The sequence below is a fragment of the Cololabis saira genome, chromosome 5, assembly GCF_033807715.1.
Source record: "Cololabis saira isolate AMF1-May2022 chromosome 5, fColSai1.1, whole genome shotgun sequence".
NCBI lineage: Eukaryota > Metazoa > Chordata > Actinopteri > Beloniformes > Belonidae > Cololabis > Cololabis saira.
In genome coordinates, this window is record NC_084591.1 from 38,140,116 (window position 1) to 38,158,937 (window position 18,822).

Below are 18,822 nucleotides of genomic sequence, written 5' to 3' on the forward strand. Positions count from 1 at the left end.
ATCAAATTACAGCCTTTTATTATGGAATATATAGAATTAGCCTCTTATCTCGAACGAAACACTGTTTAAAAAGTCAAACTGAGTGGATACAGATGAAAGTGTGTTTGTGACAGTACTAGACAGGAGCAGCGCTGACAGTGGTCTTCGGGGTGTGGAAATCGTTCTCCGTTAAAACAGTCTCGTCCGTTAAAGTTGCACCTATCACACGCGCCGCATGCACAGCCGTCCACAGCCGGGTGTGAGCATGGCGCGGCGGGGCATCTTCTCTCTGCACACACCACCTCACCTCCCTGAAGAAAAGAAAAACAAGATAAGATAGATACCGCAGCTTTTTGGGTGCAACAACTTCGGTGGATAATATACTCTTTTCACTCACTAAACACGTGCAGTCCTGACACCCTCGCTCGCCACCTGGAAGCTTTTGTCCATCTACATAAGTCTCACCCTGATAATGACAACCTACGTACACAGTGATACATCAGTTATTTACTTTACTCTGCATGGCTTGAACTGTGATTTGTTCTATGCTGGTTACCGTCACAGACGGGGCAGCCACATGGGTCGGGAGTCGGATGAGGACAACGCGCCGCTGGACAAGTCTTCCTCTCACATCGCACTGAGCCGCTCTTTAACAGAAATGAGCGTGTTAAAGAGAAGAAATAAATCAGCAGGTGTTGCCTTGATCGTTGCTGGTACCTGGCAGATACATTCAGAGCAGGGGTTTCCTGGGTCAGGGATGGACTGTCCATTGACGAGGACCACATCGTTATAGAAGCAGCCTGACAAATGAAAGTGGGTTTATTCATTTTGTGATCTTTTGTGATGTGTGAAGTGTGAAAACAGAATTAGACTAGCATTCATAACGCATACGTTCACATTCTCCGCAGCATTGCCCAGGTGGCTTGTAAGGGTGGCTGCAGTCTTGATGACAGGGTAACTTGGTGCAGACGACTTCCCCTCCATAACAGTAACACATCCCGCACGGGTCGTTGTCATCTCTGAACTCAGTCCCGTCAGGATATTCACGACCATGAAACGTGCAGCCTGCAAGAAGGATATTCAATAAGCTGTTCAGCAGGAGGTCAGTGAGCGTTAGGGGTGTAACGATACACTAATCTCACGATACGGTACGATACACGATATTGAGGTCACGATAACGATACGATACGATATTATAGCAGTATTTTTTTTAACAACCTTGAATGAGGAACATTGTAATGCTTTATAACTGTTTAAGTTTTAAAGAGAAAGCCAGGCCAACCATTTTCCACAAACTGAACTAAAAGTAAATGTCAGGTTTGCATTATGCATCTTCAGTTTCATTCAAGTACAAATATTTTGCCACAAACTGAATAGTTTCTCTCATGTATGATTTGACTTTTCCAGAAATTTAACAACTAAAATTAAATAAATAAATACATACAATTTTACATCATAAAACAGATTGATTCATTCTCACCTTATAAGTGTAAGAGGAGATTTATTTTTGTTAAGAAGGTTATTTTGGTAATTCAGGGTTCATTATTTTATAAATATATTCTTTATATTCTGATGTAAATCAGGGACTATAATGACACTAGTCAGTTTATCCGTAGTGATTAGTCTGTTTTAGATTGGGCGGAGTGATACGCCACAGTACGGCACTAGGTGCTGTGTTGATGCTCTAAAATCCTACACTGTTGAGGGACATTAAAGTACACTGGAACTCAGAAGAAGTTGTCCCTGTGTTTATCCTACTAAAAAGGTTTAATTTAATAAGGTAAGGCTTAACTCTACACCAGACTTACATAAGTAAGGGTTCAGAGCTCAAAACGGGACCGCAAAACGGGACTAGTTTCTTCCGAGCGGAGTCAGATTTTAGTCCGCGCGGTCGCGGTCGGATACGCGTTACTTGTCAACACAATAGATTAATATTAATAACCCAATATCGCGATACACTTTGTCACCTCCACGACACGTATTGTGACGTTTTTGTATCGCAAAATTTCGTGGCACGATATATTGTTACACCCCTAGTGAGCGTGATTCTGAACCCGACTGCTGGTAGGTGTTTCAGGTACCCACCATTACATGTCATGCAGCACTGTCTCTGCACTGGGTGGTTGCAGTTGGAGGCTGGACAGCGTTTCCTCTCACACTGCACGGACCCCTCACGACAAGCACACACAGCACACGGGTCCGACACGTCATCCCATGTCTCCCCATTAGCTCGCTCCCGACCTTCATGCAAGCAACCTGCAAAAGGAACACGTGGATATCCATGAGACCAATAAATAACATATCAATAAAAGTACTAAGAAATATTGAAGGTTCCAGAGGCACCTTCGCAGGTCCTGCAACACTCTTGAGTGATGGGGTGAGAGCATGGGGCGGCCGGGCAGGGCTTGTGCTGACACCGAACGTCCCCATCGTTGCAAGAACATAACCGGCAGCTGTCAGCTGGGTGGTAGAAGCGCTCTGCGTTTCTGTAGGTTCTTTGTTCGTACACACAATCTCCTGGAGGATCTGGAGAAACATCCATGAAATGATTCAATACAAAACCTTTACTTCATTAATATTATAATATTCCATCATGAGCCAAGTAACACACTGTTAGGAGACAAAAAGAGAAAACAGTATGACTTGATCATCTCATCACAAGAGTACAGCACATTATGCAGCAGAACCTGCTCTCAAATGGTTCAAAGAGCACGACAAAGAGCCCAGGGTGCTTTCACGATTTCCAAACTATATTCTGATAAGCACAAGCCTCTGAGGATCCACTGTTAACATCCTACCCAAGCCCTAGTTGCTTTTTTTTTAAAGATATTTTAGTGGCTGCATCTGGCAGGTGGTATTAATGTGGCAGCAGATCAATGTGCAGTTAAAGTGCCATCAATAATGTGCTTAGCTATTAGCAGTTCCTCCCTGAAAAATTCTCACAAAATGTTGCTTTTAAAATTAGCTTATTTTTCAGTTTTTGATGTGAGATGGACGATTGTTTATTTTAAGTGGATTTATTCTTTTCCCATCTGAACAATTCAATTCAATTTGATTTTATTTATATAGCGTCTATTACAACACAAGTTGTGTCTAGGTGCTTTCCAGAGACCCAGAACATGACCCCTGACCAATAATTACATAAAAAATGGCAGGTGAAAACACATTCATTTGTCTCTTCCATCTTTACCGGGACACTGGGGGCAGCACTCCCCCGACACCAGACTAGGGTTAGAGCATGGCAGTGGTGGACACCTCTTCTTCAGACACTGAACATTACCATTCTGTAACAAACACGACACAAATAGAAGTCAAAAGCTGCTCCAACAGAGATGACTAGCACTGAGTTAGATGGTTATTTTCTCCCTCACTATGCAGTTGCATGTCCTGCACGTGTCAGTGGGATGGGGAAACTCGTGTCCGTTTGGATATTCATTGCCAGCGTAGTTGCAGCCTAAGGAATAAAAAAAAGGGGGAATATTTGTGAGATCTTGATTGAATGAATTAATCTGCTTCTCTTTTGATAGATAGTCTCGTATTGGCTCACCGTTGCAGTTGTTCTGACAGCATGTCCCGGGCAGAGGTGCATTGCAGTGAGGGTTTGGACATTGTGGCTGGTGGCAGTCGATCCTTCCGCTCACACACTTACACTCCTCACACACACGCTCGGGATTGGGAAAAACATCTCCATCCGTGAATACATGGTTTTCAAGGGAGCAGTCTGGCAACAATGAGGAGTACTTATGTTACGACAACACTGCCAATGTCAAAGATATTTGCAGATCTTTTGAGACTCCCTACCTGGACATCTGGGGCAGCACTCTCCCGGTGGAGTGTAGGAGTTTGTGCAGGTGAGAGGTGGACATGGCCGCCTTTCACACTCAACTGTGCCATGCTGAGGAGATTTTGAGGTCATATCAATAGACATGAATGTAGAAAGTGTAGAGCATCTGTGAAGAAAGACACACTCACCAGACAAGTGCAGATGTGGCATGGCTGATCAGGCGTTGGAAACCTCTGGCCGTTGCTATAGATCCGATGGTTGTAAGTGCAACTATCGCAGACTGGACAACAAGTGCCTGAGGAATATACGGTGCAGACTCATTACACACTCATCTGCATGCAGACAAAGCTCTCGCCAATCGCAGGCAGCCTTACCAGTAACTTTGGTGGGATGCAGACAATCAGCTGAGGGGCATTGAGTGTGTGTACATGAAATCTCTCCGCTCACACAGGTGCAGGTGGAACAGGAACCCTCAGGGTGCCAACTGGAGCCTTCTTCATACTCAACTCCCTCCAATACACATGCTACACAAAGGGGGGATTGTTTGCACATGGTACAATCACAGAGGAGCTGCACATGCATGTACGTGTGTGAAAGCAATTACCCTTGCAGATTGGACAGCAAAGATGGGGGTCTCTAATAGGGTTGGTGCACCGGACAGAAGGGCATTTCTCCTCGTGGCAAATTACATTCCCAGCCTAAATTATGAATGCACACAAATGTTGAACAGCATAAAGATCTGTTATGGACAGAATGTGCAAGAGCGACAGATGCCCTGATAAGTGCTGTGAATCATACTGTGTTATAAGCTTTGAACAAAAGAAGAATTTGTTTATTTATTAATAAAGGGAAATTGGAAACACTGGATTGCTGGACTGCTGATTTGGTCGAGCAGGCAGTCCTTATATAGAGACTATAGTCCACGTGCAGTTGGCTCAGGTTTGACTTCAGGCCTGTGACACTTTGCTGTGACTCCTTTCTGTTTTTCTCTCTCTCTCTCTCTCTCTCTCTCTCTCTCTCTCTCTCTCTCTCTCTCTCTCTCTCTCTCTCTCTCTCTCTCTCTCTCTCTCTCTCTCCCTCTCTCCCAATTTCCCTAGAACATGGTCTCAAATTGTGTTCAGTTCCCAGGGAACGACTGATGAACTACTAATTGCTAGAGAGCGTTGCACAAAATTCTCCTTTCACGATTGTCTTTCCAAAAAGTATCATACAGACTTGCCTTGCACCTGCACTGTACGCAGGGTCCGCTCCCAGGCGGATTGAACGCTTTTCCGTCAGCATACACTCTCCTGTCATATTCACACTCTGTGGGAACAAAAACAAACTTGATTGTTTTTTGGACAGCGTAAAACTTTAAAAGTGAAAGACTGCATCCAACAGACTGACCTCTGCATGTTGGACAACACTCTCCTTTGCGCTTAGCTGGATGTCTGCAGTTTGGGGCGGGGCAGGAAGCCTCAGCACGCTCACAAGACACTTCACCTGCCTTACAGACACAGGTGAGAGAAATGAAGTGTCAAGGAAGGCTATGGTGTCATTTGTGTGTAAAATTAATGTGTTAGAAAATAAAAAAAACAGAATACAGTGCTTTGTTGATTATTTAAACCTCATATCGAACTGGCAGCATTGAAGAGACAATATAGCAAATCAAAAATCTGATCATTTTTATTGATTTTGAAAATCATATACTCATCCTGAATTAAATTTAACCAAATGTTGCTAAATGACCTTAAGGTTATGAAAGAAAAACACTAGGTAGGACATTTCGTATCACAGGAAACAGGCCTTCAATATGATAGGGAAAATAATTAATAAGTAAAATGTACAATTAGAGTCTTCCAAAACAGGGAGAGTTTAAGCCACTCTGTTAGACCGCTCAGCAATTTAACATTCATGTTTTATAATGTCAAGTTGAATCATGGATACCACCTAATAACCAAACTAATAGGAAAGAGACAGACCATCATGCTTGTTGAGAAACAGCAGCAAAATCTATGATTGGATGGGGATACATCCATACATGGTATGAATAACACCATGTGCTACACCTGCTTAGTGACCATATATCCTCAAGACGCTTGAAGATTATTCAAAAACATAGGAATGGGGCATGCTCATTACTGGGTTGTGTGGCTTCTTCTTTTAACAACATTGTAAATGTTTGAGATTTTCTGAGACACAACATGAACTGCTTCTTATTTCCTTCATTTTTCATCTTATAATAGGCAAAGTGTCAGATACCTTCTGTGGGGGGCTGGTCAGTTTAACACTGGGATTCTTATGATTGACTGAAAGCACTTGAAATACAGTATATTGAGAGAAAGCCTGCAGAAGATAAGGGTGAGGTGCAGAGTCTCTGACTACATGCTCTAAAACTAGATGTTGACGGTTGTATTTTTGCCAAAGTATGTCACATATGTCACGAAAAGTATTTCTCTTTTATAACCAAAGATTATAATTCCAGTCTCATGAACCCAATCAAATACAAAAAGTCTTGCCACTCACAGAGCAGCGACAGTGGAGACAAGGGTCTCTGCTGGACGCAAACTTCTGTCCATTCAAATACACTTCAGACTCATATTCACACTGGTGGCCACATCTGCAAATTAAAACAGACAGACAACATAAACAGTTATATTCAAATTGAAACACAATTCTTACACATATACAACCAGAATGTCTGAAATTACTGAAGGAGACGACGCACGAGAGGCAAAAGAGAAGTATGGGTGAGGTTAGGTGAGACTATTACCGTGGGCAACATTCTCCAGCATGATGTACAGGGTTGTGACAAGACAAAGCAGGACACTGGAGCGGTGAACACACAACATTTCCGTTCTGGGAGATAAAAGCACCAATAAGCCTTTAAAATAAAATGATCATCAATTAATGTATCCACTTGAAAAGCCAACTTTTCATGAGTATTGGCAGACATACCACGCATGTACATTCCTGACAGTGGTCTCGAGTAGGAACAGCAGCTCCATTAGGGAAGTCGTGTCCATTCACACCACAGTCTACGAAACACACACACAAAGATGCACTTAGTTCTCTCAGTTTACTGAATCCACACACCACAGAATATCAAAAACACCCACCTTGACAGACGGGACAGCAGCTATCGGGCGGAGGAGCAGCAGGATTGTCGCATCGGGTGTTACATTGTTCTCTCTCACAGCGAACTTGACCCTCCTGTTAACGGAAGGGAACAGTATTACAAGAAATAACACTTGACGGAAGCTTACTGTTTGCAGACACACTTTTGTGCATCAAACCCACCAAACATGAGCAAACTTCACAGAGATTATCTGCTGGTCTCCACTCGGCTCCATTAGCGTACTGGACACCAGAATAGGTACACCCTGCAAACACACACCTGAGGTTACCGTTCGGATGCTTCCAGGTATCAAATGTAAATATTGCAATATGGCAAGTGAGCAGTGGTGGACAGTAACGGAGTAAATTTACTTGAGTACTGTACTTAAGTACATATCCAGAGGATTTGTACTTTACTTGAGTATTAGATTTCTTTGGTACTTATTACTCTTACTTGAATACATTTCCAAGACAAATATTTTTACTTTTACTCGAGTAAATTTCTAGGAAGGCTGAAAAGTACTCGTTACTTTCAGGTCTGCTCTTTTTTCTTCTTCCTTAAAATCCTATTGGACACAAGCTGTTTTTGTCAAAGGAGGAGACCTATCACAGTGCACGCTCTCCACTGGGATGTACGTAGAGCAGAAATAAGTCAAGCCTCCTCAAAACGATACCGCCAAAGTAGCCTGCGTTTGTCAAGACAGAGCCGCATTTGAGTTATTGAAAGCAGAGATGTCGTTTTTTGTTTTTTTTTGCTTTGAGGGGGATCCAGACTTAGTTGGATGGTGCAGGTTCATTTGGTTTCAGTTCATGATTGTTAATAAACTCTGCATCATCTGCTGTCCTCTTATGATCCCATTCATTTGATTTGTTTTTGGTGTTTCTGCAGGTTTTATATAACATTGTGGTTCTAAAAGCAGCACATCAGTGCAGCTGGTTTCAAAGAGTTAATTCTCAGAAACAAGAGTTAAAATATCCTTAAATTAATTTTAAAAAAATATAGTAATTTACTGATGTGGAAAATAAGAAATTTACTCTTACTCTTACTTTTACTTAAAGTAAATTTAAAAGCATTTACTTTTGGATACTTAAGTACCTTTAAAAGCAAGTACTTTTCTACTCTTACTCGAGTAATATTTTGACTGAGCTACTTTTACTTGTAACGGAGTTACTGAAATTGAATATTTGCTATAGCCAGAAAAAACTAAACAAAACAAAACACACACAAGCCCGTAAAACACAACAAAGCTAAAATAGGAGGAGATGGTTTTGCACAATATCCTCCAGGATTTGAAGCAGATTTTTTTATTTATTTTCTTTAATCCCGATTTTTTCCCCATTATATCACCCAGTGCTCCTACCTAAGTGACAGTCTCCAGGTACTGTCTCCTGTGGAGTGCAATCTGGTGAAGGGCATGGCTGGGGCGAGCACTCCCTGTTAACACCCTGTTGTTAAAGAAAGCAGAGAACGTCAGAAATAAAAGAATGAAGACAGAAAAAAAAGTCTCAATAAAACACGTGTGACTGGTGTTTGTCGAATACTCACGTCACACGTGCGTGTCTGACAGCCGCCCGTAGTGCTGGTGGACACGTTGTGAATCCTGCCATCACACCCTGATGATGACACAAACTCTTTAGCTCGAGCACATTTTGGACGTCCTGTCTCCACAGGTTTCCTTCACCTTCTGTCTCAGCCTCTGGGGAACATCTGGCTCTGCTCTCTCTCTCCAGTAATAACAGAACAGCATGGCTCTGACGCTTTCTTTCACACTTTTTATGGACTGTAACCATAACCAGAAGTTTCTGCAGACTTGCAGACTACTATAGAGAGTTCATAGAAGTCTGTTAACACTAATTTACCGGAGGGAGGACAGGGCAAAGGAGACTTTTCTGAAGTATTCCCCCGCAGAGATTGGCTCCTTTCCTTTATAATGTCCCACCCCTGTGGCTGACCAAATTATTGTTATGAGAAAAACTAAGATTATAGGCTGGTGAGGCATTTACATATCAGAGAGCTCATCAAATGTAATTTTTGCTTAGCATGAACATTCCAGCGGATAATTTCTTTAATGACAACTGTGATTGCATGCAAAAAAGACCAATAATCACAAAGTAAAAAGAGATCAGTAAAGCTGCCTACTGTGCCAGCAGCCAAAATGCATTTCCTATAGCAAGCCAAGCATGGTGAGATCAAAGTAGAGGGTATCAGCTCGCGCCATTAGAGCCTGCATGCTGCAGCGATTAAGAGAAAGATGGATGAAGAGCAAAGATAGTGTAGTCAGGGAATGGTGGTCGCGTGTTTATCACACCGATGGCAAAAAAGCTGCAGAGTAAGCAAGATGGAACAGAAGTTTGCATAATTTTGTAGGAGGGGGCAGCGCTTTGGGATAAAGGGAAAAAAAAATGGAAAGGAATCCCTAATAATACCAGTCCAGTTCCAACACGACCCCACACATATTTGTTTCAGTGAACTATGACGGCTGTTTTCACACACTTTGTTCAGCTCCAAACAAAACGGCTAAAGTTTCCTTTACAAAACATGTCAGCTAAAACGGGTAGTCACAAGTCATTGCTGAACATTGTAAATCCATGTCTGTGGTTGGATTATTTTCAGAAGGGCCACCGTAAAGGCAATAGGAAGGAATAGCAGTGGATATCAATTCTTAATCTTATTTCTGCCAGTGACACCCTTTAAACAACATAACTTAACATTAATCCACACATAGTTAATAGTAATCTTACTGACCTATACTGGTGTGTAGTTGAGTAAGTATTAGGATTTATTCATTTGATCTGTTGGTCTTGCTTGTTGGACTGGTCTTAAAACATAAGAATGTTTACATTGTAGACCAGGGGCGAAAATCCCGGGGGGGACAGGGGGGACAAGTCCCCCCCATTAGTAAAGCTGTCCCCCCCTAGAATAATTTGAGACAGAATTAATAATTTTGGAACAATGCAGTAGTATTTAGTAGTGATGCACCAAAATTAAAATTTGTGGCCGAAACCGAAATCGAAAATAATAATAAACAGTCAAATCTCATTACACTTAAAACAAGAGTCATCACCAGAAAAATAACTTGTTATTTGACAATTTTCACCTGTTTCAAGTAAATTTTCACTTGAAATAAGTAGAAAAATCTGCCAGTGCGACAAGATTTATCTTATAAGCTTATAAGATTTTTCTACTTATTTTAAGTGAAAATCTACTTGAAACAGGTGAAAATTGTTGTTTTTTTCCAGTGATGAGTCTTGTTTTAAGTGTAATGAGATTTTTTTTTAACTAAAAATGAGACATTTTAACTAGAAATAAGACAGATATTCTTGTTAAGATTTTGGGTTTTTGCAGTGTATTATGTCAGATGTGCTGTATTATTGCCACCTTCCACCTAATACCATTGTTTTGTATTGCTCTAAGAAAGGTCTTCTGCCTGTTTGCGAGACAGAGATGAAAATGTCAAAATGCTGTATTAAAGGAAGGCTAAAACTTTTATTCCTTGTCCCCCCCTGGATTTATTCTCTAAAATTTTACTGTTTATTGTCCCCCCCAACTATGAAACGGGATTTTCGCCCCTGTTGTAGACGCTTGATAAATTAGACTGTACAGCGTAACTAAACTTTATTGGTTATTAACAATATATTATTTTAGAAGGAGGTAAAGCCTGTTACTATCTTAAATTAGTAATTGCGTTTTTTGTCATGTGACATCTCAGAAACCTTCTCCCCATCTTTTATTGTTCTCAGCACACAGAAAGGAGCATGGTTCAAGAACAAAAAGTGATGCTTCCTCCTTCATTCCTTCATGTCTGTGATGAGCTTTTTTGTTTGTTCTTTGTTCTGGCAGATCAGAGTTTAATGTATTGCGTGTTTTCCAGTAACTTGATCCCACCAGTCTATGGAAAGGGGACCACAGTTGTGCATTTGGCAGACAGCCTCGGAGTAACTGTGGCGATGAGCGCCATGGTAGAGGTCACAGCAAAGCCGAGAGAACAGCTGCTGATTGTCATCACTCTTCTCTTCATCCCCCTCCTCCTTCCCTTTGTTTTTTTGCTAGCTGATGCCAAAGAAGGCAGCATAAGCTCTACAAACACAAAGTAGAGAGGCCCGCCTGTCGTATGTCATGTCATAACATCCCAGTCAAACTCACGCTTAGTCATACATGTCGACTGTTGGATAAAAGCTAGATAATCAATAGTTTCAAGCAGCTTGATCTTAACAGGTAAGGTTTGACAATTTGAGCCCTTATTTTAGGTAAGATAATGCATAAGTTCATAAGCAGCCACAGGTGAAACCATGTGGCCCCGACTACCAAAAGTTCACAGAGCCAAATATCAGGTTTGCAAAAACTGGCAGAGCACTTTAAGATCTGATTTATAATGCTCTGCAGGGTCGCTACACTTGCCAGACACACTTACAGGAAGCCAGAGGTGTCAAGTAACGAAGTACAAATACTTTGTTACCTTACCTAAGTAGAAATTTTGGTTATCTATACTTCACTGGAGTAATTATTTTTCAGACGACTTTTTACTTTTACTCCTTACATTTTCACGCAAATATCTGTACTTTTTACTCCTTACATTTTAAAAACAGCCTCGTTACTCTATTTCATTTCGGCCTTTAAAAAAAAACTATCCAGTTAAATTGCTCCATCCGGATAGAGTGAATTTGGTTGTGGTTGTTTCAGATGTTCTTGTCCAGTTTTGTTCTTACATCCGTTCCCTCAGATTCCTGCAACTAAACTTGGATGTACATTCCAATAAAGGTTAGGATAAATGATAACATGCCTCTGAAGTTTGACTTTTTGCACCATTACAATACTTATAGGCAACTAGTCATCATATCTGCTGCTCTATGAAACACATGTTAATGCTCAATAGTACACATATATGGTTCTTTAATATATTTGCATTATACTAATATGCATTCATTTTCAATGGCTTTTGTCCTTAATGCCTTTTTCCCCCTTACATTACTTTTACTTTTATAGTTTTGAAACCAGTACTTTTATACTTTTACTTGAGTAAAAAACTTGAGTTTATACTTCGACTTCTACAGGAGTATTTTTAAACTCTAGTATCTATACTTCTACCGGAGTAATGAATGTGAATACTTTTGACACTTCTGCAGGAAGCAGCGGAGATCAAGTACACAAACCTGGTTTTAGCAATATAGCTCACAACACAGCAATGTGCAGAAAATCTATCAAGCCAAACTTTCAAATCAGTGAAAGCTGCCTGTCAACTGAGGTCTTGAGGACCCTGTCATGAAACTTCATACTTGTACTTGAATCAAGGTCTTCTGCACACTTAAAATTTAGACCAGAGGTTGTGTGACAAAATGACTTGCAGCCGCTGCTCCACTAACTAGAAAGAACTGACTTTTCAATAGTACAAAGCCCTTTCCAAACATATACATCCGCATCCAACCACACGGAACAAATGTAAACCCACAATGATAATAAAAAGCAGTGCCCTCACAGTTACACATGGCCTGGCAGAGAGCTCCTCACGAGTACTTCTGCCTGTCTCACAATGTGACATCTCTGGTCTTTTGGTGCCTAGGGTGCCTGCACACACAGCTACTCTGTCTCTTTGTCTGAAGATTTTCTTACACCTCAAGAGCATGTGTTGAGCCAAATGTCCATAGCCTCCACCACATTTTAATGTACCTCTCCAGGTTGGTCCCCAAAGGTCTTTTCAGATCAGATATAATGATGGCACGTGAAGCCTTCTAGTTGAAATAGCTTACACAGTCTGAAGAAGATTTGTTGATGTCTCGAACTTTCGCTTGCTGTGAGGAATGTTGATGTAATCTCACACATGTTATGCAAATACATGTTTGCATGATAGAATATGCATCTTATCAGAGGATGGCAAGATTAGTACTCTCATGATGGTGTTGAACTCAACAACCCTCTAGTTTGATCAGGAAAAAAATGGGTGAAGCTCTCAGAAAGGAACAATCATCTGCAATCTCACAACACAGCACCACAGATGTGTGTAAATGCTGGGCCATTGACACTTTGCAAAAGTAAAATGATGAGAGATGTTATGTGCGTGCATGTGTGTCAAGAAAAGACTAGGTCTTATGTGTGCGATGATCAAACAGCAGCTGAATCACCTTCATTTTTGATGTCAGTCTGACATATGACTTTTCCAGATGTACACGAACACACAGTGCTGAGGTCAGTCTGCCAGCGCTGGCCTTCGTCCACTTCACGTCCTTCCCACACACATCGCCGCTTCACACACTCACACCCCTCCAGGTATTGTAAGCGTGACTCTAGCTGCACGTTCTGTTACAGAAACCAGAAACAAAATTCCTTCATTCACGTCGAATCACATCATTGCATTGCTGCAAACTCAAACTTCATTTACACACCCCATACAGGCCCCTACAAACATTATTCTTTGTTTATTTATCTAGTTTTTTTTTTTTTTTCCTTCCCCCTCTTCCTTATGACTAATTTCTATCTATCATCATTTCGTAGTTATGACTGCCTGGTTCCTCCTCCACTGCTTATCAATTAATTAGCTCACAATATAACAACCACAACTAGTCACAATTACAACAATAATTAAGCACCGGACTCTGCATTGCTGCAATCCCAAACCTCATCTACACAACCCGTACAGTCCCCCCTCCCCTTTTTTTGCATGTACCATACTCATGTACTGACAGCACTGTAATGTTCAACTATTTAACTATTTATTACTATTTATCATGTTTTACAGCAGATACAACATAGCACTACAGCACTTTAGTTCACAAACCATCCATTTCCCCAGCACAGGTTTTATCGTCATTTTTATTGTGAATGCATATGCCATGTTATGTGTGTTATATTGTTGACTTTTTGTGATTATTATTATTATTATTGTTGTTATTATGACTTTCGCTGATTACATCTGCCAGGGGGACTACCGATGTAAATCAGCCTATGGCTGCAATCTCGGTGCATCTACATTTTATTTTTTTTACTAAAAGAAAATGTTGCCTGATGTACACTGTCCCTACCAAAAATAAATAAATTAAATCAAGTCACGTATCATCGATGCAATCATTACCTGAGTTTTGACCATGTTGAGCATGATGGACAGCTCTTCTAGCTTCCTCTCCATGTCAATTAGCCGGTCATTTCTCTGTGCCTGAGCAACAGATTTTGCCCCCTGAGGAGATGCCGGAGGCCCCAGTCCCGCACTTCTCTGTATCTGATCACTCTGGAAGTCCTTGCGATAATGGCTGTCTCGGTCCCGCGGCCTGTGGTTCCTTTGAAGTTTAGTGGATAATGTATCATGTTGGAACATCTGAGTCTTGTCAGCTGGCGGATCCGGAGTATGTGTGTCTGCATACTGAGAGGGAGGCGAGTCGTCTAGAAGAGGAAATAGGCAGTTGGTGGGAGAAATGAGAGCAAATGATTCATGAATGAACTTCATAGAGGAATAACTTGGGATTCTAAACAAACATCCTGGAGAGGATTGTCAAATTGAAGACCCACACTGAGGAATCACAAACAAACTGTTCGGGGGGATTTCTACCCGAGGGTCACGAGATTTAGTGCAACCACTGTGGTCCAAACACTCAGTGTGAACTCACTGTGCGAACAAGGCGAGCATGTTGTAATTTTACCAGGGATTAGGTATTTGTTCATGTAACTGTTTATCACTCACAGAAATGCTTGCCATGCATCCCAGTTCAGCAGAAATCTAAATTTACAAAAAGGTCTGTGGCACTACAGTTTTACGGGAACAACTCCACTCATAACCTCTGCTCTCCGCGCTGTACAGTCTCTAGCCAAAAACCACTTCATTTATCACTCCTTGTAATTTATAGTATGTTTTTTGGTTTTGTTTTTGTCTTTGTTTTTTTGTCTTTGCTTATTGTCTAGATACCTCTGTTACTTGTCCAATATATCCATTCTTTTTCAATGTGTGAATCTAAATTACTAGTTTTGTTTTGTTATTTTATTCTGCATGTAAAGCACCATGTGTTGCATTTATATTGTATGATTTGGTGCTATACAAATAAATAAAGTTTAAGTTTAAGTATAAAACCTCCTGAGTTGAGGTTCATAAAAGGGTAGGCATAATAAGCCTTGGCTTCAGCATATACCTTTTCGGCGCCATTTAAAATATTGGACTATTTTTATGATGTATTATGTTGTATCCAAATGGACCGAAATCAAACTCAAAATCAATCAATCAATCAAACCCCCACCCCAATGCATTTACAATAATTTTTTTAAGGAAATATTCTCCTGTTTTCACCTTTAATGTTCTCACAGTTCCAAGGACGCCTCCGATACGCTTGCAATGTCATTTCAGCCGTCTTCAAATATCCCTGCATTGAAAGTAAATACATTCATTAAAAGAAAATGTATTCCATGTTACTGGTGGCTCTCGTTATTTCTCATATGTTTTGTTAAGGAGGTGGCACTCAAATGTCAAGAAGATTACACTACTCAACTCTCAAACAGTAAAAAGTGATGCTATTTTATAAACGCAAGAAACGTACATTGAATTTGCTGTCTTTTATTCCTGGTGTGCTGCCAAGAGCAATGACAACATCTTCAGGAAGTTTCAGGTTGATCCTATTTGCTCGTTTTAGCTCTAAAACAACAGCTTCTTGACAGTCTACAAAAAGTGCCAATCTGTCAGGCTCCAGGCTCACAGCCAGCCGCACCCACTCCCCTGCAGAGAAGGGATTTTTCCTTGGAAAGTGAAAGTGAGCAAGAGCTTTTCCCTGAGCTGGGTAATCCAACTGCAGCGTGTCATTGCGGGTAGAGGAGATGATTTGGAGAATGGGTGAGGATGCAGAGGAGAGAGAAAATATGGTGGCGCTGGATCTTGATGCCTGACGCCCCACCAGATGCACCCCGATACTGCCATTTATGTGGGAGTGCAGGAAATGGGAGTGTTCACGAGGGAGGGTCAGGTAGGCTGCTCCGGGACGAATTTTGTACACCATGCTGCTGGAACTCTGCACTCTGGAAACACCACTTCTTTGATGGGACATGTTTAGGGCTGCCAGAAGGTCGATCACTAGAAAAGAGATACAACAGAGTCGTTACATAGGGGGATAGTTTGGTTTCTAGGTTATAATAACTGCCAGCAGTGGCCTTTTGCCTGAAGAGAGCTGATATAGGCTCTGGCAGACACGTGAAGAAACAGGTAAAGTAAACAGATGCATGGATGGATGAGAGAATCAGCGTGAAGCATTCAGCAGACAGACACCCTGTCGGAAATCAAAGCAACAGAAGATAATAATATAGTTATCCTCATCTATGTTCCTCTCTTGTAGGAACATAGATGTAGCACTTGTAGCACTGCAGAAGAAAACATTTAAAAGTGGAAAAAGATGCTCAATGCCAAAGCTTTACTCTGACACATATAATTAAGATTGCTTATACAAGATACTTAAAGTGCCTAAAGGCTGAAACAGAAACATAGTATTATTTAATACTGTGAAATGCAATGTCCTGCAACATCAGGACAATTTCTCAATGGGAACTCTTGAACTTTTACTACATTTATCAGGCAGCTAAATCTACCTTGAAAATACAGATTTTTAAATATAACCCATGAGGGAGATTATCAAATATATTTTGTTAAAACAACCCAATGATATGATTAAGAAGAAAAAAACACATTAGAAGCAGTACAAATCTAACGTTTTAATTATTTACACATTAGCATAAAATGCATTACAGAGTTAAATTAAATTAATCTTAAAGTTTTGACACTTAAGATTTGTTTTTCAAGGAATACACAAGTTTCACTTTTAAAGTAGGCTATAATTGATCGCAGACATAATTATTATATAGGCTGGAATTTAAAAGTTACAGTTTTGAACAAGCTTTTCAAAGAATGTTTACCAAAAAATTAAAACTGCTCTTTGTGGGCTGCTATTTCCACCACAAATATATTAAAATGATTGTTCTCACGGTGATACAAAGTCGTCTCACCTTTCTCGTGATTTGCACCGGCGTGTCCGTGCAGAGACAGCGCAGAAACACACAAGACATGAACCCCCAGCAGCAGCAGCGCTGCTCGCACTCTTCCGACCTCCATGGCACTGAGGGAAAAACGTTGCACACAAATCCAAACACTTTACACAAAAAGCACGGGATTCCTAGTCACTCTAATCCGATTTGATGCCATGGACTATATCTTTAAGGCTGGTCCCAGACCTTTCCAAAGAGCGCGCAGGGGAAACATGAAACATCTGGATGCAGGCAGGGCGTCACTTTTCTGCGGTCACGCACTTACAATCCCCCCTGGGGGCTTCGCTTCACCATTCGGGATAAATTCAAAAAACAATCTACAATCTTCGTTAAAACAGTCACTCTTGTCTTTTCTGATGACAGAGGAGTAGAAGACATGCGCGCAAAACCTGCAGAGTTCAGGTGTTCAGGGTGTGTGGGAGGTCATCAACCCTTGTCTGACTCACAAGGAAATCTGAGTGAAGTCTATGAGTGAAGTCTTTTCTTCCGCTGTTTTTCCTTTTTTTTTCTGGACAAAAAAAAAAGAAAGAAGAAAAACCTCTCCCACCCAGCTCTGTTCAGTGGTGTTGATTCCCAAGGAACCCCTTTTGGGTAATCAGCTAAAACCTGGTATGGAGACTGGATGGGAGCCATGATGAAAGAGCAAAAATATGTGTTTTTTTTGTTAATGTGTGTGTGCAAACAGAGAAAAGTAAGAGAGTGGGCGTGAGTACATGTTTGGCTGCTTTAGGAACAGTCCCAGAGTGCATCCTGCTGTGCACAAAACCTCAACCTCTGTGTCCTGAACATCCAGCCTATCCATCACGCTGTCGTTCTTCTGATCTCCGCTGTGTTAGTTCAGTTGTGGCCTCAGAACCAACAGCCCTGACACTTGCGGGACAAAAAGACAGATACCTGACAAGCTGTGGTGGTATAACACTAAGACACCCAGATGTTTCCCTACTGGATGTAGCAGACTCGAGGGCCTCTCATCTCTCTCTTGCTGCATTGTTTTTCCACGCAACATTCATTAAAGGAGAGCCCTGAAACATATGTAAAGCTGATCTGAATTAAGATCTTTGTACTTTCCGTTCCCATACCAAACAAAAGTTAATCCATGACTGATGCCAAGTGGTCTATCAATTAAAGGTTTCCTTATGGAGACTTGTTTGGTTGGGTGGTTTTTTAGCATACACCCAATCCCTCATGACATTTCCTTGCAGAGAATGCTGATAACAAACTTTGATATATAGAAGAAACTAGAGTTGGGGGGGGATACACCTTTTCACCAGGGCATTTAGCTATCAGACTTTTGAAATGTAGAAATGTATTATAAAACCTTTGGAAATTACAAAAGGAAGGCCATCAAGACAGCATTGTTTCTGGTATTAGAGGTGGATATCTCCAAAGAAACGTGTGCGACTATCATCGCCTAGTATCAAAATGTTCTCAAATGCAACAACGTTGCTGCTTAAAAAGGAGAGATTGATCACTGCAGCGTAGAAAGCCTCAGTACATTCTGGAGTGGCCTGCAGGCACAAGGACACTTTCCTTGTGAGCATTCAGCCACGGCGTCGTGTCACCACTGGAGCAGAGCTCAGCAGTGGCAGCTGGGTGTAAGTGCCTCTGCACACATAAGTGAAGACCTACAACAGCCTTGTATCAAAACAGGCAGCAAAAGTTTTTCTCTCTAAGAAAAACACCCAACATAAACTGAAACAGAGAGTTACAAAAAAAATTAGACAGGGCAAAATTGGTGCAAGGATATTTTCTCAGACTAAAACGTGTTCCTTGCGAGATTTGTAAATGGTTCAGCTTTTTACTTCAGTTTTGACATCCCGTCATTGGCTCCCGAGTAGCTGCCCTCAAGCTGTGGACCAGTGTACCATCCATGTATGGCTCAAACCTTTCCCATGTTGAAGTTATTGTTGAAGACTCACCATTTTTTCTTTTGACTCAAGTGGAGAATGGCACTTTCAGTTAT

General features: G+C 41.1%; 1 protein-coding gene across 3 annotated transcripts in view; it reads right to left on the minus strand.

The window, feature by feature from the left end:
• The window catches only part of kcp (kielin cysteine rich BMP regulator), a 29,432-nt gene extending 12,111 nt beyond the window's left edge, over positions 1 to 17,321 (minus strand). For 2 of the 3 annotated variants that reach the window (XM_061721951.1, XM_061721950.1), the window contains exons 1-29: positions 17,046 to 17,321; positions 16,821 to 16,930; positions 15,371 to 15,897; positions 15,124 to 15,196; positions 13,924 to 14,228; positions 12,977 to 13,151; positions 8,406 to 8,473; positions 8,221 to 8,305; positions 7,043 to 7,125; positions 6,862 to 6,955; positions 6,701 to 6,780; positions 6,516 to 6,601; positions 6,269 to 6,362; positions 5,150 to 5,249; positions 4,983 to 5,068; positions 4,368 to 4,461; positions 4,138 to 4,287; positions 3,952 to 4,058; positions 3,781 to 3,874; positions 3,527 to 3,700; positions 3,351 to 3,433; positions 3,170 to 3,263; positions 2,323 to 2,505; positions 2,065 to 2,235; positions 871 to 1,044; positions 697 to 779; positions 536 to 626; positions 377 to 459; positions 117 to 290 (exon numbers count right to left, since the gene is read on the minus strand). In XM_061721951.1, coding sequence (XP_061577935.1) covers positions 117 to 290; positions 377 to 459; positions 536 to 626; positions 697 to 779; positions 871 to 1,044; positions 2,065 to 2,235; positions 2,323 to 2,505; positions 3,170 to 3,263; positions 3,351 to 3,433; positions 3,527 to 3,700; positions 3,781 to 3,874; positions 3,952 to 4,058; positions 4,138 to 4,287; positions 4,368 to 4,461; positions 4,983 to 5,068; positions 5,150 to 5,249; positions 6,269 to 6,362; positions 6,516 to 6,601; positions 6,701 to 6,780; positions 6,862 to 6,955; positions 7,043 to 7,125; positions 8,221 to 8,305; positions 8,406 to 8,473; positions 12,977 to 13,151; positions 13,924 to 14,228; positions 15,124 to 15,196; positions 15,371 to 15,897; positions 16,821 to 16,930; positions 17,046 to 17,080 — 3,756 coding nt within the window. In that variant the 5' untranslated portion in view covers positions 17,081 to 17,321. Of the gene's footprint in view, positions 1 to 116; positions 291 to 376; positions 460 to 535; positions 627 to 696; positions 780 to 870; positions 1,045 to 2,064; positions 2,236 to 2,322; positions 2,506 to 3,169; positions 3,264 to 3,350; positions 3,434 to 3,526; positions 3,701 to 3,780; positions 3,875 to 3,951; positions 4,059 to 4,137; positions 4,288 to 4,367; positions 4,462 to 4,982; positions 5,069 to 5,149; positions 5,250 to 6,268; positions 6,363 to 6,515; positions 6,602 to 6,700; positions 6,781 to 6,861; positions 6,956 to 7,042; positions 7,126 to 8,220; positions 8,306 to 8,405; positions 8,474 to 12,976; positions 13,152 to 13,923; positions 14,229 to 15,123; positions 15,197 to 15,370; positions 15,898 to 16,820 lie in introns of all 3 variants that reach the window. The other variant, XM_061721952.1, reaches the window with a different exon arrangement.
• Positions 17,322 to 18,822: the final 1,501 nt, after the last annotated feature.